The following is a 22,227-nucleotide window of genomic DNA, read 5'->3' as shown; positions in this document are numbered from 1 at the left end:
TTTCAGACAGAGGAAAAACAGGTAAAATCTGCTAATAATGGAGTCTCTGGATACTCCTAAGACAGAGTTTGGAGACAAGTTGCTGGAAGGATAAAGAAAAGTCCAGCATTTGCTTCTGAAAGTCACAGTAAGTCACATGTGCCTTATCTGAAAGAAGGCAAATGCATATGATAATATTATCTGTGAATAAAGCTTATTGTATGATGAAACTGGGATTTTAGCGTGTAATGTTGGAATTACCTTTTCAGATGAAGAGGTGACATGTTTCAAGATCCAGGTTCCCAGCAGTGACTTATCTATTCTTTGGATTCAAGACTCCTCTTTTCTGATTGTACATTTTAGAACTAGATGTAACCAGCCAAATTAGGCTGCACAATGAGGAGTCATTGTGTTCTGAAGATGTGATTTCAAATATCACCTAGGGAAAGACGACATAGTGAGAAGCTACAAGGAAAGGCACTTTAGAAATCAGCCTCTTGAGTAATTTTACACTCTGCAGGTATTAAACTGCAATAAAAACACTGTTCTGCACATGAGAAAATGTCTGTAAAAGCAACCTGGTTAAAGCACTTCATTGCCGACGAAGTAGGCTCTGACACCAGCCATAAGTGTATTTTGTCATGTCTATGCTATTGATTCTTGGGGAATACATGTCCTCTCTTATACATCCATTCACATGTGTTCCCATGCATAATAATTTTGAAAAGCAAACAGATGCCCCATGGATCACTGCTGATGCTTCAATAATTTGCCATTGAATTCAGTGCCACTATCCCTGCTTTTTTGTAAGGCAATTTCCCAGAGTGACTATACTTGGGGATGATTTATGCATGAGCTCGCTGGCTGTAACATCTACCAGATTTCAATACAATCAGTCCTGCAATTCAAGTCTGGCTATTAAGTTAATTCCTCTGCTCTCAAAAAATGAATTCCCAAATGTGTACTGTAAGCGTATTCTCATGGGTGTATTATTTCTGTCTTGATGCTTCTTACCAAAAATAAGGGGGGGGGGGGGGGAAGAGCAGCTGAAGTCTCAGCCAATTGTTTTGTGTCTTCAAGATTTGAGGAAAGAGTATGTCTGAGTGTGTGTGTATGTGCACATACATGCACATTCCTCCTGGCACATGTTGTCTCTTCTCCCATAAGCAGGCATCTGCAAACTAGACTGTATATGACTTTGTTCTGTATTTATGAAAGAGCACAGAAGTGTCCTTTGAGGATGGTTTCCATGGTCCTACAGATATTCTTCAGTGGAACTACATGTGAGGAGAGGGTGGTTAGGAAAACTAGTCATGTGCCCCTGGAAAAAGCAAAACTTTCTCATTTTTCCTGGAGGACACATTGCTAAAGACTCCAGATAGCAATAGTATTAGCAACTGCTGACAGTATTAACAGTGCAGGGCAAGGGTTCAGGATGCTTTTCTAGGGAGAAGCAGGGGAAGGGAAGAAGAGGTGTTCATATTAGGCATATGGTGTCCAGCAGTAAGTCCTTTTCTAACAAAGACACAGCACCAAACCTTCCTAAAACACACTAGCAAGAACATTGCAAAGCAACTGCTTCAGGCTTGAATGTTATAAGAGGAGCCATGAACAGAAATGCAAGTGTCCAACCATTGAGCAATACTACACTGCTTTTTGGTCTTCCACTGTCAAGGGACAGAAAAAATCAATGACTGGAAGCTGAAGCAAGAAAAATTCGACAAAAGAGAACTGGGTGTGTCTGTGGTGTGTTTGTGGTATACTAGCCACTAGGAAAGCACACCAGAAGTCATGGGGGTTCCTGTCCCTGGCATTTTTTAAGTTGAAATTAGTGTTTTTCCCTAAAAGTTTGTTCCAGCTCAGAAAAGAGCTGAGTGTATTTTCACATGTATAATCACAAGAACCCACACATAAATAAATCTGTGATTCAGAGTGAATCATACATGTATCATAAGGTGGGGCTTATCCCAGGGCATACTTTATCCCAGTAGCCTCCTGTGTCTGATCCCTTATAAGCTACTTTCTGTCCCCAGCAACTCCATTACCTCCCCTACTCTGTTCCTCCCTCCTTCCAAACCATGATAGCATGAACCTTTTCCCAGAGCCAGGCAACCAAATGGCTCTGTAGTCACCTTAGAAGAACTATAGGTTGCAGTAGACTGAGGGTTCTCTGTAAACTTACAAGGAAACAAACTTTTAAAGAGCTGCAGTTATCTGAAGTATAAATTATCCACCTGAAAAGATGGTCAATGAGAGAGCTCTTTCATCAAGAGGTCATATTAGACATTTAAAATGGTCCCTGTTAGTCAATAAATCTACAAACATATTCTCATCCACAAGCATTTATGAGGTAGGCTTAAATGTCTTACCTTGAAAACCTTAGGTTCCTTCTACTTGACCAACAGTGTTTGATTCTCTCGTACCCAGACTGCAAATGAATCCTTCATTTCTTTGAATGTTTCTCCATACAAATCAAAATTTGAAATTGTATTTCATTGTTTTCTGTTGTAGTCTCCTGATCTCAGAAGGAGAAGAAGCAGGCTTTCAAACAAAGAGCAAATCCCGTCTACTTTTCATGATTAGAAAGTGAAGTGCTGGTAGCCTCCTCTTACGGAGCCTGGCTAGTCACTAATGCCTAATATACTGATGCTATCCTGAGTTATTAACATATTACATTTGAAAGATAAGAAAAATATATATTTAAGTGCAGACAATGACTTTCTCATCCTTATTTACCAGTTCAACTTGTTTTTATCTGTTGTTCCCTTAGGAATTATACTCTCAGTCCTATGACGCTGTTGGTGTGATGTTTGCTTCCATTCCCGGATTTGCCGACTTCTATTCGCAGACTGAAATGAATAACCAAGGAGTAGAATGTCTGCGCTTGCTGAATGAAATCATTGCAGACTTCGATGAGGTAATACCAGCCATTAGAGAGAATTTGATAGTGTTTAAAAGATGAGTTCCTAACTGCTAAATATGTCATCCTAAATCATCAAATTTACTAACTATTTTGCTTCCAATAATTGTCTAATTTTTGAGCCAATTACTTTTATAATTTTCTATTTTGCTTTTTCTACCTAGTATTGACAAACTTTGTTTTGAATGACCTAGTGGCTGAATCAGTATAGTTACTTGGATATAAACATACATACATAAAACCACAATCTGCTCCAGCATATCTAGAAGTAGAATATGCCTTCATTTTGTGGAAGAAAGAAGGATGAAGATACTTGCAACAGTTCTGGGAAATAATGGCCCAAATCTTAATAGATAAAGATACTGTTTTGCAAACAATGGGTGAATGTTCATGGTAAAATAGTGCCAAGTTAAATGTGAAGAGTGTAACTCATCCCAGAATCGAATGTTGCACAAAGACCGAAAGGTGGTAACATTTTGACTGTGGTCACTTGTCTGATCAGATATGTAGGACAGAGGTTAAGCTACTTGCTTTACTGAAGAACTCAGAGGTGGAGGGAAATAAAAATTTGGACGGGACATAGAGAGGAAAAAGAACCTCTATAAGTACCATGTCCATGGAAAAGATAACCAAAGTTAATTTCAGAAAGGGAGCTGGGGACAGGATAAGACAAAAAAAAAAAAAGGAGAAAAGTCAGCATAGATCAGATCCCCAAGGTAACTATTGCCAGTTTTAAGCAAGGAGAAACTGAAAATTGAAAAAGTATTATGGAGCAAGCTGCAAACTCTGCCAAGTAGTTAATAAGGGTGCCTAGACAGATGGTACTACGTCCAGCAATGAGCCCAAGAGGAATTAGGAGAGAAAGGGGATAAAGGATCGCCCCAAGAAGAATCTTGAAAAAAATTTAAAAACTAGGCAGTGCATGAAACTAAGGCTAAAAGTGTTTAGAATGAGGAATTTGAACTTACACACCGCAAGTGGCTTTCAGTAGCCCATCCTGCACTGCCCAGGTAATAGAAGTAGAATCTGACTCATCGGCATTTAACAGAGAGATTGGACCTGTGTCCCAGGATGGGAAGGTCCATAACGGAAAGGGGGAGAATCATTGATCTGTGACTTTGTTTTTGGAAAAGTGCTTTGAAGAGAAACAGGAAAAAAGAGCCCTTTCAGAATGCTGCTGAGTAAGGCAAGATTGGCACTAATCTGGAGTGCAGGTAAGAGGGAACACAGATAGTAAGAAATCTTTGAGAAACAGTAAAAAATACTACCCAAGAAACTTGTGTCTGTTTAATCTCTGTTTAGCCCAAAGGATTTTTGAGTAATTTTCTGTATTGCAGTATGGTATCAGCTGGAGAACTGAACAGTGTCTCATCAAATGAATGTTAGGGCACACTGCAGCAAAAAAGGAGGAATGCATTTGTTCCCTTAAAAGGGGCCGGATATGTATCTCGCTTCCTACACAACCAATCTAACTATGGAGCAATTGCCCAAAAGAGAGTAGGCAAAAACTCCACTTAGGTTGTGCTTTGTGAAAGGGGACACCTTCCACTGCATTTTGTGTGGCTCACAACTTGAATGGCATTATCAAAGTGCACAAGATTGAGTTTTCAATGGAGGTCTAGAAGGGATGCTTAGTTTTTGGATCTGGATGAGGATGCTGCTTATAGATAAAGCCTGTAGAAAACTTTTTAGAAAAAGCTAAGTATTGGCAGAGTTTAGATCCCTCCAGGGTTTAGATGGAGATTTGAGATTCAGTAGGGGAGGCTGGGGTTTTTTTTGTCATTGTTTTGGTTTTTAATTTAGTTCTGCCTCCGTGTTTAAGCACCTATCTCTCTTTGAGGATTTAGCCTAAGGTATTTTGCTTTGAAGGGATGGTATCTCCAAGGGCTTCAGAGGAAGCTACTGGAGGAAATGATGAAAGTGGAAGGCATCAGACTGAGAAAAAGAGATCAGGAGAAGACATTTCTATATTTTTTTCTTCAGTCCCAAGGAACAAGTATCTAAAGCATCTCACAGGTTTTGAAGAATTTATTGTCACATTGCTCCTCTGAAAGTCACATTATCTTCATTTTAAAGTGAAAAACCGGGGCACAAACGGGTAATTGTCTTTCCTGCAGTTATTTGAAAACAAAGATACCTGTGTCCAAGCCAGAAAATAGAATCCAAATATGAACCCAGGTCAGAGCCTTAACTGCACCTTTATCCTCCCTCACCCTGGGCCTCTGCACAAGGAAGCTTGATAGAGTGGTAGTTCATCAGTGCTGGCCCAGGGTCAAGATTATTAAATTGTGACAGACAACAAAACTGAGAGTTTATCCATATAGCTGGGCAGATACTAAAAGCCCTGATGGGAAGTAGAAGAATTCACAGAGGAATGCAGGGCGCAGCTTGATGTGTCCTTGTGCAGTCTGGCAGGAAACTAAACTGCTCTCCTATGAGACGAGCTCTGCCACCTGCTAAGCCCTTTCACAGCTTTCTACATAGATATAAACATCTAATTCTTGTCTCTAAGATCTTGCACGGCTGTCAGCATGTTTCTTGATTAATAGTTTTGTTTTTCTTTCCAGATATGATTAAAAACATTATAGTTCAAACTGAATACAAAGTCTATTGCTGTGAATTAATTTAAAATATCTTTTCATGCATGCTCATGTAATCTTCACAGCAAAATTACATTGTTGCTCTGGCCGTCATTGAAGACACCTTTTTCGTCAAAAACCCTAACATAATACTGCATTCAGGTTCCTAACACCTCCTCTGTAATTAATGAAGGGACTAATTAGGGACTATATTATATCCCAGACATCTTTAGTTGAATAATAGATATTTTCTTGGTATGGGTAGTAAATGAAATTATGTGATCCCCTGCTGACTGCTAGCTTACTTCCAGCATAGTCATGCCATTAGTTTATTCTGTCCAAGCAAAGCAAAAAGTGATAATCCAGACAGAACAACTGAAAGAAGTAATCCTACCCATGGAAAAGGAACCAGAAGTCATTTCAGGTACAATGTTTCAGGGACAGTAAAGTTTCCGTATGACTATTGACTGCCACTGAAGGGGGGAGTCACTGTCCTTTGTTTTTCATGTTTTTTCCAACATTGTCTACTGTCTTGATGTAGTCCTGGAAGCAAAATGCAGCTTGAGAAGACCTATTAGCCTATTAACCATAGAAAAGTGTTGCTCCTCAGCATTACGTGAACATCTGTGTATAGACACCCACATGTAAAAGTCTTAAGACAGGATTCTGTTGACTAAGCCTGGGTGTCTAGTGCTATCTGGGATGTCGTAAGGTATCTATGGCACCCACATGGGACTGGCAGGTGTGATACTGCACCTTCAGAAAATTCACGCCATTCTGGAGCAGCCCCTGGGGCACAGCCAGGAAGCATGCTCTAGGGCAGCCCAGATGATACTACATGCCCATGTTTAAGCAACTGATTTGAGTCCTTAACCTCAAACCAGGTTGTACCCTGTGAGCCCCCTCCTTCACTTGCACAGGTAAAAACAGTAGGGAAGCTGCGTTCATAGGATGAGGAGCCGTTTCTGAATGAAGGTAGCTGAAAAAAATCCACACAGACCTTGCTTGGAAAGCGTGATGGTGGCAGGCGACTGGTTATTTTTGTTTGTTCATTTTCTTTTATTTTTGAGGACTTTTTTGTTATTTGAGAATGGAAAGGTTACAATCCAGATCCATTATTCTGTCTTCCAGGTACGGGATCTATGTTAGGGAGTCAAAGCCAGTCAAAAAATTGTGAACAGTGGCCTTACAAACCCTGCCATCACCGCCTGCAGAGTAGGAGTCCGCAAGGGACTCGGGATCCAAGGCTAGCTCTTTCTTAGGAAACCTGGTACAAAAGTAGGTATTTGGGAGTAAGTGACTGAAACTTCTCAAAGCACAGTCTTTACTCAGGATTTTTGTTTTTCCCCTGATGGCCCTGAACTGTTGACTTCCAAATTATCCAGGCTTCTTGTCCACTGAGGCAGAATGGGAGGTGTTGGATCCAGACTGACACAAGGAGATTTTTTATTTGATGTGTAATATCATTATAAAATCCGGTTATACATGATTTCTTACTTTGGATACTAGCACAGAGGTGCTGACAGGAACATTTTATGTATCAATAAACAAACACAAGCATTGCAGATCTACTTTTATAATTACTTATCTTTTTATATGCCTGTAGTTTTAATAAGACACATCCAGGGCTAAACTCCCATTCTTAGAGATGCTATACCAAAAAAATAATTCAGAGATATTCTTCTTGTTCTGAAGATTATGAGTCTTGGTGGAAATTTTTTTCTGGAATGTAATATTCTGTCTAGTCTTTTTAATCTATCATTTATGTATCTCCGTGATGGTAGTTTGGGATTTGTGTTTCAATAAGAGCTTTCTAGTTCACATGTTGTTTGTTTGTCTGGGGAGAGTCCCCCTTTTTCTTTATCTACAGTGATTTACATGATATTTATGATGACAGATTTTAATATATTATGTTGCCACAAATATAGATTCTGGTAGAATACAGGATGTTGCTTTCAGACTTCACTGATTACTTCGTAATTGTGACATGTCTTGGAATATTCTATTTTGTACTACTTTGTATACGTTTTATTGCATATGTATGCTACTGGGTCTTACCTGGCAGCCGACCTCCATTTAACCTTGGGTTTACAAGGACTGCAGCATGAAGCTATTTGTTGCTTTTTAGATACCAACGGCATTCTAGTGTTTGAAAATAGTCCCCAGACTATCTTGGTAAATTAGCAAGCCCATTTAAAATGTCAAAAGAAATAACAGCTGATTTAGAACTGACTCTACATATCTTTCCTCAACATCAAAATCCATCATCCTATCATACCCCACCTAAAGCAAAAGGCAAATGGATCATTATTTGAAAAAAAGGAACGAACCCAGCTAACAAACAGGATTAAGCAGGGAAAGAATGGAGATTCAGAAAAAATAATGAATGAAAAGAAAGAATATAACTTGAGATTCTTTCTTCTAAATTGCCTAATAACTAATAGATTATTTCCTTATTAAAAAGACTTGTTTTAGCTATTTACTGTGCATTTTAAATTACTCTGTTGTTTGCTATTGTTTCCAGCAACCACCTGGAAATGAAAATATTTCTGTTCCTTCATCAAAATCATTTTCTCCCCTTGCCCATGCACCTGGTGCTCTCAGATTGCTCACGAAAGCTGAGCTACAAGAAGCAGTGTTTTCCCGTAAGGGAGCATTTGGAAGAGCTGCCCTCGTAGGCGGGAAAGGTAGACAACGGGCTTTGCTAGCGGTTTGAAGAAAATGAGAAGTGGGTCAAGTTTTTGGACTTCCCTGGCTTGGAATGGAGCCGTTGACCATATGGCTTTGCGTTCCCCGCATGCAACGCTGTACAGCCCTCCGTTAGAGACAGATGGCCTGATAGCTGCAGACAAGCCGCAGAGCTTCCCAGACCCCGACTCCGGCTGACGTACGCTGCGGTTAGGTCAATGGCAGGGGATATTTTATGTTATGCCTTTGGTATGTTTCTGTCTTTGAATGAAATAATCCCTTTAGTTTTTAATTGACAGCAAGCTCAAACCAGCAAGTCGGAAAAGGAATGCATGACAGTGTATAAAAGAAGGGGGAAAAGCTTTCATTAATTTTTTGCCTGACTACAGCAAGAATTTTTCCAACTAAGTCCCAACTAAGTTAAGCCTTTAGAACTGAAAGTTTTAAAATTCTTATCTGTGATCTCTTTTTTATTCCCCCCAGGCCTAACTATATTGATTCCTACATTTATTAGAAACCGCCCTGCCTATCTTGACATTTCCCTGGGTGTTTGGGTTTTAACTTCTGCAATCCATATGTCTGAAGACTATGGCAAGGCAATAGGCAGCTGTGTTCCACTTAAATTTCTGTTGTGCTTCAGATTTAGACCTATGACAGCTTGACTTCTGCTTCAGTCTCAAGGAATGTAGGGTTCTAGCCTTTATTTTGTGCAAAATCCTAAATTAGGCTATGAATAGGGACTAGAAAAAGGGCCCAAACTGGCATTCTTACTGAGTGTTTTAATCACTAGACTAAACTTATTGTCCCTCTTGCAGACTCTAGATCTAACAAGCTTTCATGCCTACTTAGCAGCTATATTTATCCTAGGTAGATATAGATATTACCACTTCCTATTTGTTCCCTGTATTTTCTGTAGAAAGGGTAAATACATTACAAAAGTGTGGACTGAACAACCCGACTGACATGCCTGTGTCCAATCCACACAGTATATGAAGAGAGAGAGAAGTATGTGATGCAGAAGGGCTTAATGTCTCATCGAAGTTCTTTGGAGGCACCTACCTCAATCCACTGACTGTTTAAGATGAGTAGGTAGTTATTTTAAGTGGACTGAACTCCCTTTCTCACTGGTCTCATCATCTGAAAGCTTTCTATAGCAGCACTTAATTTAAGCAAACTGAGTTCCCAACAAATAGATTTGGGAATGTTTTTAAGTGATAAAATTTTCTTACATTCACGCACACACAGGGTTTGTCTTCACTAATTTTAGGTGACTACATCTCATGTAATGCAAGAATCATCTGTGTTTGTGTTAGGCTGGATTATATATGCCTTGTATCATCCATTATGTGATTTTCCAAACAGCCTTGCAGAGCACAGCAGGATTTAATTTGACTGTGCTCTGTGAGTAGACAGCGTGGCAACAATTCAGAGCTTTAAACTCAGTGTATCCCAGGACCTGGAATGAACTGTGTGCCACTATCAACTGGAAAAAAACATGAGTGTAATGATTCATTTTGACATCCATGCAAGAATTAGAAATTACAAAAGTAACAGTGTTTTCTTACATTTTATTAGTTACTAGGTGAAGAGAGATTTCAAGATATTGAAAAAATTAAAACGATTGGCAGCACATACATGGCTGTGTCAGGATTATCACCTGAAAAACAGGTAAGAGAGCAGTCTTCTTTAAGAAGCAAAGCTTTTGGTGTGATCTCATCCATCACATTAAAGAATATTAGTGTCATTTTTTGATATTCACAGAGCTATATCTGCTAAAAGAAAACAGACATTTGGGGCTTCTGACAGACAACAGTTGCACTTTTCGATGAAGTGAAATGCCAACTTGTGCTCTGTACAAGAGCCATATGGATTCTTTCCTCAAATTCAGGCTTATAGGAGAGAGAGAAAAAAAAATCTATCACTCTGATGTGTATCCACAGGAAGTCCGTCTATATCTTAGGAGATACTCTAAAGTTATTGCTGTAACTCGGACCAAAATCTGGCTAGTAACCTCCAGTAAACTATGAGTAGAGAGGCAGTTTTAAACTAGCAGCAGCATACTTGCACAAGTGTGAGGTTCATTTTTAAGAGAAGCCAATGCATTTAAACTTTCATTGCAAGGATGTAGCTGTATATCTACAGACGGCAAAATAAACTATACATCAGAAAGAAAATAGACCCATCACTTCAGCTAAACACCATCATGAAGCCAGAAGCCACCACACTGCCCTCCGTTTCAGAGGTGCAAATCAAGCTGAGAGGAAAAATCAAACACAGAGGGGACACACACAATCACAGCCATAAACCTTAAGGAAGCCAGATGAAAGAAATCCGTTCATAATTACACCCAAAAAATTGCCTGAAAGAGGGTTCTCAAGGAAATAAGATAAAGTTCTAAAATACACCTGAAAGAAATCGGCAGTTGTTGAAGTCTGTCTTGCACGGCGAGTGGTGCCTCTCCCAAGGGAACAGCACCATGAACACAGGTGTGCTGCCCAGATCAACCAAGCAGTGGGAATCAGATCTGCCCACCTTGACTGTAACTGCCAGGAAAGCAGAATTCAATTTAGAGAGAGCTTTAAAAGCTAGACAATTTCCATTGTTTGTTTAGAATGCACTACAATACCTGCCAAATGTAACCAGCTGAGCATCTCCCACCTACGGAATCACAGCAGTGATGCTGAAGGCTAGAAATCCACAAAACTAAGTACGCAGGAGATTTTTGTTTGTTCCAGCTCAAATTACTTTTGTGAAAATATGAGCAAAGAAATACTCAGCACTAGAGAAAAGGGGTGCTTACAGGTACATGACTCCTAAGCAACACTTCTGACTCTAGATGTGGGTAAAAACTCAAAGGGAGGAAACCTTCCCTGCATTTCCAAAACTGATTAGTTCATCTGCTGTTTGAATCATATCAGCCTAATGGAATCAATATGCATGTTTTGAATATACTTATCTTCATACATATATGTTTATCACCTTATCAGCATCTAAGAGGTGAGGAGTGCTGCAGGAGTGGTGGTACACTCTGAACTGAATGAGGCTCAGGAGAAGGAAAGAGCAATGTGTGAGCAGAACAGGATGATGCTAAGGAAATGTTTGTGATGAGGATTAAGCATGTGGATGCTCAAATGGCAAAGGGCTGGACTGGACAGCCCAGTGGGTGCCTCCCAATTCTTCATTCCTACTGCCTGGAGCTTCATTTAATGAACAAATTACTCGGCTTCAGAGTAGATGGGACAGCATCATAATATTATTGGGTCAAAGCCATGGGTGTTCCTTACACCGCTGCCCAGTCAGAACACCATTTAGGAGATCTCTGTTCCTTCTGGACAGTCCCTGATCCATGGGAATGGGACACTCCCTGTCCCATGGGAAATGGGAACCGTAAAAACCACTGCTCCTGCCCTGGTCCACACATTGACAGGGGAAGTAGCCTGACAATGCTCTGCTCTGCTTGTACGGGAACCCGGAGAAAGAACCAGGGAGCGACTGTGCTTCTCCAAGCAGAGGAAATTTGTGAGATATGGAATAGCCACTTCTCTGTCACTCACAGAGTGTTAGGTTGCCTGGCTTACACTGTCATTCCTGGCAATTTTTCATTCCTGGGAGCACTGGAATCAGTGCCTTTCCCAGGTGATGACTCCAGCAAAGGAAAACTATGCCTTTCTCCTCTTTTGCTCTACTTCTTGCTTACCTGGGTGATGGCTGATTCTCATTAATTTTTCTCCCTCCCACCCAAGCTATCTAAATCCTCACTGTATTTCCTTTCTCAGCCATTGGATGGATTTCACATGTCCTGTTAATTCCCATGATTGCCCTTCAGATTCCTGATAGAAAATTACTTTCTTCTATACTTCACAGTAAGACTTCTCTGTGTTCAGGTATACAAATGCTGTAATATAAATGGGAAGTGCTACTTCACCCCTAACACTACCCTGCCTCCCTTGGATCTAGCATGTTGAGACTGCTCTTAATTCCAAATTCAGATACTTTGCACTTAGTGGGGATGGGTGGGAGCTGTCATACAGGCAAACATTAAACATTTATAACATATTCTTTTATAATTGACTTCTTAGCAATGTGAAGACAAGTGGGGGCATTTGTGTGCTCTGGCTGACTTCTCCATAGCCCTGAACGAAAGCATACAGGAGATCAACAAGCATTCATTTAACAACTTTGAGCTTCGCATTGGTAAGCAGAGTTCAAGCATGAGAATTAAAATGCAATTTTATCTGCAATGATCCAACTCTGTAAGGGTATCTCAGAAGCACTGCAAGGACATGTTCCTTTTAAGAGACTGTATCCTGTGTTTTTACATTGACTTAATCACAGGCACAGCTAAAAATAGGAAATATTCTGTTCCCAGAATATTGGCCCTAATCTGGGGGGAGGGGGCAGAGATGTCCTAAATTTTTCCAGATTGTCTATGGATAGCATATCTGTTGTCTTTGACAAGTCTGACAAAGAGCCAATATGGTGTAAAAACAAAAGTGAACTGGGAAACCCAAAGCTAACCCCAGGCTTGATACTGACTTGCATCAGTATCTAGTTACTCTCCCTGTACAGAAATGCTGTCTGTCTGTTAAAGGGGAATAGTAGTTTATTCTAAATCCTCTGTGAAATACTTTGGCTCTGCACAAAAACTGAATTCCAGTTCTGACCTGGCCTGACTCAACAGTAGTACTTCTGAATTGCTGTGAGAGGAACTTACTCTGCTGGGTGAAACCACCCGGATGGGACACAAAATGATGGCCAGAATGTATGGTCTACAGCAGGAACACCTCTGGTGGCTTCTCATTCTGGCTGGATCACTTGGCAAAACTGAAAACCTCTCCAAAGAAACGTGCTTTACAGGCAATCCTGCCATGCAAAAGCTGAACTACGTTGATCAGTCACAGCATAGAGGTTGCAGCATTTCTGTCTGTGCTATCTCTGAGGGCTTCTTGACAGTTCCCAAGATTTCTCAGGCCAACATGCACCACTTCTGATGATTTTATACAGCATAAATGTGACACTACTTGGAAACCATTTCTATGACCGATTTCAAAAAAATCTAAAAAAATTCCAAAAAAGTAAGATACTTTTCCCAAAGCTGTGCTTTTCACTGGCACTAGGTTTATTTTTAAAACAGTGCTGTAGAAAAAAATAACTTCTTCCACATTATTGCTTGTCTTGAACTTACCGAACAATCTTACAAGAAACATTCTTCTAATCATTTAGTAAGAATTATTTCAATATTTTCACTTCATGGAACACAGAAATGTCATTTCTTGACTATATAGCACTAATAGAGTTGTCTTCAGCAAGTGTAGAACCAGAAAGATCTTTCCTGTAACATAAGAATCAGTTTGAAGGAGCTTTACAAATAATGCATGGAATTAAGATGCTATGGAAGTACTAAAGTTCCACTGTGACAGGTACCCTGTAAAATAACTCTGAAGATAACACTTTTCATTTTCCCGTTCCTCCTTCCGTTCCTCCTTCCGTTCCTCCTTCCGTTCTCTTTCTCTTTCTTTCTCTTTCTTTCTCTTTCTTTCTCTTTCTTTCTCTTTCTTTCTCTTTCTTTCTCTTTCTTTCTCTCTTCCTACATATTTTCCTTAAGCTTAGAGGTAAGTGTGTCTGAACCAGGCTTCTGTTTCTTAGGTGCAAATATGGTTTTCAGCCATTCTTATCTAACTGGCTCTTTCCTCTTGATTTTTTTTTTTTTTAAATAGGGATTAGCCATGGCTCCGTCGTAGCAGGAGTTATTGGTGCTAAGAAGCCCCAGTATGATATCTGGGGCAAAACAGTTAATTTAGCAAGTCGAATGGACAGCACAGGTGTTAGTGACAGAATACAAGTGCCTGAAGAAACGTATCTGATCCTGAAGGACCGGGGATTTGCCTTCGACTACCGAGGAGAGATTTATGTTAAAGGTATCAGTGAACAGGAAGGAAAAATCAAAACATATTTTCTTCTAGGAAGAGTTCAACCAAATCCTTTAATCTTACAACCAAGAAAACTGACTGGACAGTACTCATTAGCAGCTGTTGTACTAGGACTTGTACAGTCTCTTAACAGGCAAAAACAGAAGCAAATCCTTAATGAGAACAATAACTCTGGAATCATAAAGGGACATTACAACCGGAGGACTTTGCTCACTCCTGGCGGATCTGAGGCAGCAGCCCAGGCAGAGGGGGCTGATAAAACTGAATTGCCATAATCAACATTTTGTTTGTGTTCTTTTTTTTGTATTTCTTTTATATATAAAATAAATATACAAATAAAAAGGGTTTAATTTTTTTTAAAAGAAGTGTGATTATTTTCTGAGTGCGATATTGCTATGAGATTCAAATTCCTTATATTTATCAAATGGTGCCAGCATCTCTCCCCGCTAGCCATGGTTCACCTTTGAATGTCTAGCCCTAGTAGCTGTAGGCTCACCACAGCAGTGTAGGCTCACACTGCTAGTTACCTGCAAAAAAGGGCAAGAATATACCCCTGACTGGACTGATTTAGAACATAAATTGTGGAGGGAGATAACCACGGGAAAGCAGGCAACATTGTTCATGCTGGTCAAGTGAAAGCAAAGGCATAGGGAGATTGAGTACGTTCTTCTCAGCTTTGATTGCCTTCAAGTGGAGACTTATATGCATCTGAGCTAGCTGTCTGGTCTCCACAATGACCAAGGCAAAGCTAGTCAATAAAGCCAATTGATTTTAAGGTGTGAGCTATCTGCCCAGATATGGGAATCTGGGAGACAGAAGAGATGGATCTTGCCCAAACTTCACTCACTCCATTGAGTCCACTGGCTATGGACTGTTAATAGAGCCTAAAATGTCTTGCTTAAGCGATAGTGGACAGAAGAATTGTATCTTGGTATGTCACGTGACCTCTAGCTACCACATCAGAGGGTCACAGCTCTCCTGTAGGCCCTATGACATATCTGTCAGCCCCATTTGGAGGATGTAGATGCCCTAGGATATCTCAAATTACATTAGGGAGAGAGGCCAAGACCGAGGTTACCCCAAATTGTCTGTGTGCCAGAACAGAGACAGTCCTGTTGGGTTGCTACAAGGGCACACCAAGGTGCTACATGCCTGGTATGAAAAGAGGCAGAGGATAACTTTCTTCAGGATGGCTACTCAGTTTCCCCTTGGAAACAATCAACATACTGCAGAGTTTCCTGTATGTATTGGTGCCATGATTCATATGGACTTGTAAAGTGAAGAAATGAACCTCTCATCAAGCCTGCATGCTCAGAGCATCAAGGTTTGTCTCAGCAAATATTATTGTTAACATAAACTGCAGATAGAAGAAGCAGGACCTGAAATCACACATCAATCCCCAGATGAGACCCCTCACATCCAGTACAGTGCAACACGAGGATTCTTTGCAAGCAAACACAGGCCTTGCCTTTTTACAGGCCATTACCCCCTCCTTAGCCAAAACTGAGATTCCTCAAGAATGCCACCACTGGACCAGGCCCATTTTCATAAAGACAGCCGGTGTGGCTGGGAAATCGTGATTCCCTGCATTGTACCATTTACTATCATTTACTAATAAAAAAAGACATCAAAACAGGAAAATGTTTAAGTGTAGTAGAACAAAAATATTGCCTTTCTTTGTAAAATATTCTGAAGATGGGTATGTGGGACAAAATTTAATCAGCTCAGTGCTGGCTTCAGAAATAGAAAATAATATAAATGCCTAAACAAATTCCAGAGAAAATTGCATCACTGAAGGACGAGTCTGAGAGCATAGAGCAAAGAGCTGTCTAAAATGTTACATCCAGTGATAAATCTTCCAGTAACAGAGCTCTTGTTCCAAGCTGATTACCTCTTCGAATTCCCACAGATACTCTCCTTAACCCAGGACAGGGACCTTGGAAAGTAGAGCCCTTCAGACCACCCAAGCCAACACTGATTATGTAGGAGATGTACACAAGGAAGGGCTGAAGCAGTTAAACTAATTTCATATTTAAAGTGGCACTTGAGGCCCTAGAGGAGTAAGTTCTGGCTGTTTTAACCAGCTCATTAAACAGCTTTCCTTCTCAGCTTATTTCTGTACTGGAATGGGTTCACTTCTCCAGATTCTCCAAACATTTAATTCTTGCTAAATATATATCCCCGCTGAATGGATTTTCTGATTCTCACCACCACTGCCAATCCCTGTAATGACAATTAGCAGCGAGTGGAAGGTGTTAACTAGACAATGGGATTCGAGACTGGAGATGTGAGAGTAACTTTACTGCTTCTTAGCACAGACACAGATGGCTTTTTGTGTTATCCCTTTCAAAATCCTCATTTGCATAACTATGTCCCCAAGCAGAATTGTCTGCTAATGAAGCCTGAGTCTGTGTTGACCAGATAAAGAGTTTGCTAAATCAGCTCATTCCCATGGAATGATTCTTTCCTGGAATTTCACCTGTGCCTGCCACAGGTTACTTGTCTACAGGAGATGACTATTTGTCACCCCAGCAATTACATTGCTTGTTTCTTTTCCAAGCATGATGACCTTAAAGGTTCAGCAATGTTATTTCCTGTTGTACGATCTCTTTTCAGGGGAATAGTAGCTGTTATTTATGCACACAGTCCTCTAGTTTTGCTCCATGACTTTATGGCATCATTAGAGTATTCAGGTTTCTCTTACTACTCTATCCTAAGGGTTTCTTGTTCATACAGGTTAGTACTGTTCATACAAGAGGGATCTATAAAGCCAAAACACGTAGTTAATATCCTTTAAATTGTAGACACCTGTGTAATAAAGGCAAATTATCTCGTTATTGTAACTCTTTGGCCATACTAGCTAGCCAATATCGAGGGTAAGAGTCTTCCCATTAAGAGGAGAAAGCACTGGCAGAAATCAAGTATATTCTTTGTCACCTTATTTATTTCTACAAATGTGCAAAACAGAAACAAACCGCAGCCAGCTGCTTGCTCAGAAAATCATACCTCAGTCCATCCAACAAGCTCTGTGCCATAAGCTCTTCTGATTTAAATGTTTTCTAAATAAACAGACTGAAATCCACAGAATGTCTCTATGAAAAGCAACATTCAATCAACTACATCAAGGACAGCTTAAGCCAGCTTTGAAGTACCAATTTTTAATCATTAATACAGATGGAATATTGAATAGCTGAACAATAGTTATGTACTGAAATTATTATTCTGTAATGCTCTGTGTGCATATATCTGCAATCATTTCCCCTATATTCTAGCAGAGCTCAAAGCTGTGGCAAGAGTGCTGGTGTTTGCAGGACTGAAAAAGATTTTAGGATACAATTTATACCATTAACCAATTTTATTAAAAACTGTCTAGAGAGTAACAGTTACCTACCAATACCTGTCAAGGTATCTATTGTTCTCCCACATTAAGACTCAAGAGAGAAGAGAGTTTACCTCTATTGAGAACAAAGCCAAGGCATCATATCATCTAGAGGAGTGAGTGCTAACTGAAAAAAAGCAGTTTAAATAACAGCTTTTGCACATATAAGAAAAATACCCAGTATCTTCAGCTTTAATTCATTCCCAATTACTTCTTAGTCATTCTCACATTTTGAAAAGCACAGCACAAAAGTCTCATCTGATACTTCTCTAATAACTACAACTTCATCTCCCTTTCCTAAGTGCTATGGGAGTTAAGGATTTTCCAGGCTGCAAATATGCAGCTCAGGAAAAAAGGCTAAAGCCAAATGGCCTGTCGCTGTACACTGTTGAGTTGCACCACTGGAAGCTCCTCCAGCACTGACTTGGCAAACATGCAGCAAAATGATCAGAGGAGTACAAAATAACCACATCCTCACTCATACATGGTAAGCGTTGTAATTGCACAGTCAACTTATTAACTTCCTTGTGAATCCCTTTCTGCCACTCATTAGCTCTCCTGGTAGAACAGTATATTTAATTGATTTAGGCCACTTCAGTAGCTTAGGTCCCATTCACCTCCCACACACACAAAAATTCTTTATTTCTGCCCATTTTCCATTGAGCTTTTGTTTAGATGGTGGCTGTCAGAAGTTACAGAGCCTTTCATAGACTGATTCATTCAGCTTTTTCATGTAAAAATGACAGCAGTGTGCAGGGCTGGTAAGACAGCATCTCCTGTAACATGCTGCTCAGGCTACGTTCCCTGAACAAGACCTCCCTCAGCCCAAGGTATTTTTTCTGCCTAATAAATATGTTAACATTGATATCCTGAAGGTCTCTCTGTTTCACAGTGCATGTACATTTTGAGGATCTATAAATCAATGCCTCCTTCAACTTTGCAGTATTAGAAAACAAGAACCACCATTGCCACATGACAGGAACAAAGAGATTAAACAGAAAACAATTAATAAAAGAATGTGGTTTACCGAAAATCTAAATTTTTCAAACAAATGAAGTATGAATGAAATGACTTCTGATTGCAAAACCCACTCCCAGCAGCAGTGACACAGGATATGCCAAGGGATATTTCACAACAACAGGATAGTAAGTATTAATTAACTCATCATTTACTTAAAATAATAAAAATACAACAAAGTCTTCTGACTCATCTTCTCTCACAGTGACAGGCTGTCAGTTTTCCAGGCTTTTTTTTAAAAATCACTGAGTAATTTTGCTTTGAATGAGTGAGTGCCTCCTCCTCATGGGCCCAGATACATACTGTTAAGGCTTTGTCTAGGAACCAGGACCCACATCCCAATCATCGAGGTCTATGCGCTCCGCATGGGTTGGACTGAGACGTGCAGTGGCACCAGCTCTTTCCCCTCCACTCTACTCCCATGGAAAGGGAAACTAGGCGCCTGGGAGCTGTAGCTCAACATGTGTCCCTTCTTTATGAAGGAGGGAAGGAGACCACAGGGCATTCATACCATGAGGTGAGGCCAGATGCTGCCTTTACAGCTGGTTCTTCCCCAGGCTGTTGACTGCAAGTTGTTATAACAGCCATTCAGCAGCTTGGCAGTCCCAGCCCTGTTCACAGGGCAGTAAGGGCACAAGGAGCATCTCCCCCATGCCATACCTGACACTTCCACATACGGTCACCTTCTGCCTCGTTAAATTCCTCCTTTCCTGAAGATCAACTTGGCTGGACCTATTACTTCTCAGAAACCATTACATGGATGTTAACAGGCAAGTCTTCATGGAACCATCTCCAACAGCACCTCCTCTTTTTTTTTTTTTTTTTTAATGGTTCCTGTACTACAGCCACAAAATGTGTTTTCGTATTTTCCATTTTATTTATCCATTCAGAATTATTCTGAAACAAAGCCCACAACCATGTCCAATACTTAAAAATCAATTTAAACAACTTGCTGCCTTCTTACCCTCTCAAGCGAAGGCTGATCATGTCTGTTACAGCATAAGGATCCCCACTGAGCTTTTCTCCCGCAATTACCCCACCCTTAGCTCTGCACTCAGGGGCAGCTATGGGCTATCCCAGATGACGGGTCCACATATGGATTATCTGCAAGGATATTTCAGCCACTGATTCATTCCATCTCCCTTCTCCCATTACTTTTAGAGCTAAAGGACTAGAGCAGAAGTCCTTCATGGGCCTGATCATGATGTGAAAGAAGAAAATTCCTCCAGGAAACAAGTTCCAAGCTAGTTGGAGCTTTACAGCTCAAAAGTCAAGACTTTATATTTCGCTTAAAAGTCATCGTGAACAGAGCACCGCTATCACCATTGCCACTAAAACACACAGTTTCACAGTTTTTCTGGTCACACTGGTTGCTATCTCCAGATTTAATCTGTATTCCCATGCAAAGCATACTGACATCAGACAGTCTTCACTGGTCATGGCAGTATTCTGTCTTTTGGAGCATCTCCTGGCCAACACATGAGAAAGAAAACTTTCATGGCAATGGCTGCAGGGTGAACTTCCAACTTCAGATGCTTAGCCAGACCTTCATCAGTACCCTCGATTAAGAGTCCAAGAAGCATCCTCACAGCTCCAACCTGTTCTCCCCCACCCCTTTTTCATATACATGCTGGAAAATGTGGATATCAGAAGGTATTGCTTCTTATCATTCATACAGTTGGGAAGATTTGGGTTTTATGACACATTCCAGTCATTGTTAATGTTATTTACAGCGACAACAATGACTAATCTGTCTTTGGGGCAAAGACTGTTATCAACCCGGAGTTCTTCCTTTGAGGTGGGAGCCATTATATCCAGACAACAGCCATCCTCACTTTTGCTCAATGACTTCCTTTAAATACAGTGGAATTGGCCATCCCAGTAAACAAGCTACATTATTAAAAACAATCTCTTATCCTTTTGACTAAGTTTGAAAAGAAATTGCTGCATGCCACTTCATTTTGTCAGGAGCTCAATATGCAAATTTTTATTATTTTTCAAGCACCTCCACAAGATCAAGTCCAACAAGGCTGATGAGTGGAGAAACCAGAAGTTATCAAACCCTGCATGAATCTAGGATTATGGTAAACAATAAGTTTCTCAGCTTTTTCAAAACAAAAGCCTTTCTGGGCATAGGCAGACGAAGAGCTTGAAATGAAAATGTTGGGCTTTAATGCATTAGGCAATGGAAATTTTGAGGTCATAATTTCAGATTTGAGCATCTGTCTTCTATATAGGTGCATTTTAGACTTCAGGTTCTTTTGGCCTTGGTTCATAGGTTTGTCATAGCCTTAGTTGCTCTGTCTTGTGACCCCTACAACTCAGAGATGACAAAAATTAGTTCATAATGAATTCTGCTGGAGGTCACTGGCAGAACTGAACCAAATACTGTGGCTTATGGAAACAAAGGATTTTACTGGAGTTAATTGACTTAATTCCAATAAAAAGATGCTTTCATGGGCAGAAAACAGTAGTTTCTGCAGAGCTGTTCAAGATAGCAAAGAAAAGCAGAACAAAAATGATGATGGGAAGTTAAACAAGGTCAAACTGGAAATAAGGTACATGTTTTTGACAGAAAACATGATTAACCACTGGAACAAACTACCATGAAAAACAGTGAATCCATTATCTCCTGAAGAGTTCAAATGAAGATAATGGTGACCTCTGTGGAAATTATGCTTTATTCACATGCGAGTCCTGGGTCTGCTGAGAGAGAACAATAAGGCATTCTACAACCAGTGAAGCACTAAAAGACAGACTGGATATATCAAGATTTTTTTTTTTTTTAATCCATGAATTTGCCATCCACCACTAAGCTAAACCACCAAAGCAAAAAGAAGCAAAATGTTCTGTCTTGGGAACGTTTCACAGCTGCTGCTAGCGATAGGGACTGAAGATAAAGACGACAAACCTTTTGTGTTTCCTGAATTGATTCAAAGCCCTGAAAAACATCATTTCTTATGTCTCACCTTTGTGGAAGACACCAGAGTCATTCTGGACCAATGATTCAGCTCACTAGCAGACACTCTGTCAGACTATTTAGCTTCCTAATCACTTATATAACTGTTTCATTGATTTCAGCAAAAACTCCATCCATAATCGAGCTTTGGAAAAGAAATTTAATTACTCCCCCAACTGCATTCTGCCATTCCCTCCCCATCACCTTTCGTTCTATGATTTTTCCTTACTTACCCTGGTGCTCAGTGCAATAACTCCCCATTTTGTTTGTTCTAATTAAAGACTATAATACCCACCGAGGAAGAGCATTTGTTCTTAACAGAAGGAGTCTGTTCACAGAACATTTAGTGAGATCTCAGGATATCTTACTGCTGATTCAGTTGTATGACCTCAGCTACAGTGAGGGTGTTAATACTTTCCTGTTTAACCGAAAGTGTGACCTTGAATTAAATGGATGAAGAGTCCCCTGCAAGAGTAGCTTTTTATCACAATGTCTCCCTGCCATTTTTATATAAGCATATGATACTCCGTAAGTAAGATATCCAGCCTAACAAGGCTTCTTGAGGTTTTTTTTTTTTCCATGGCCAGAAAAGCCTCTGCTGAATAGAAAGTACAGGATGCAGTGAAAGAAGAATGGAAATAAAAGCTCCCTCTGAACTTGTGTGGAGGGAAGAAAGGGAGGCATGTTAAATGCTCAGAAGGTATCTTCCAAATAACCCAATTACCTATTTGCAACCTATAATTCTTGATGTATTTCTCATACTTTTCAAGACAGCT

General features: G+C 40.1%; 1 protein-coding gene across 3 annotated transcripts in view; it reads left to right on the top strand.

Annotated features, from left to right (window-relative positions):
• Nucleotides 1-14,461, top strand: part of ADCY8 (adenylate cyclase 8) — a 127,936-nt gene extending 113,475 nt beyond the window's left edge. For 2 of the 3 annotated variants that reach the window (XM_026113702.2, XM_026113701.2), the window contains 4 exons: nt 2,750-2,896; nt 9,742-9,834; nt 12,246-12,360; nt 13,884-14,461. In XM_026113702.2, the coding sequence (XP_025969487.2) occupies nt 2,750-2,896; nt 9,742-9,834; nt 12,246-12,360; nt 13,884-14,371 (843 nt within the window). In that variant the 3' untranslated portion in view covers nt 14,372-14,461. Of the gene's footprint in view, nt 1-2,749; nt 2,897-9,741; nt 9,835-9,927; nt 9,971-12,245; nt 12,361-13,883 lie in introns of those variants that run through there. The other variant, XM_064507876.1, reaches the window with a different exon arrangement.
• Nucleotides 14,462-22,227: the final 7,766 nt, after the last annotated feature.

This window comes from Dromaius novaehollandiae, chromosome 2 (genome assembly GCF_036370855.1).
Source record: "Dromaius novaehollandiae isolate bDroNov1 chromosome 2, bDroNov1.hap1, whole genome shotgun sequence".
Taxonomy (NCBI): domain Eukaryota; kingdom Metazoa; phylum Chordata; class Aves; order Casuariiformes; family Dromaiidae; genus Dromaius; species Dromaius novaehollandiae.
Note: the sequence above shows the minus strand (reverse complement) of the source record. Positions and strands in the feature narration are given on the sequence as shown.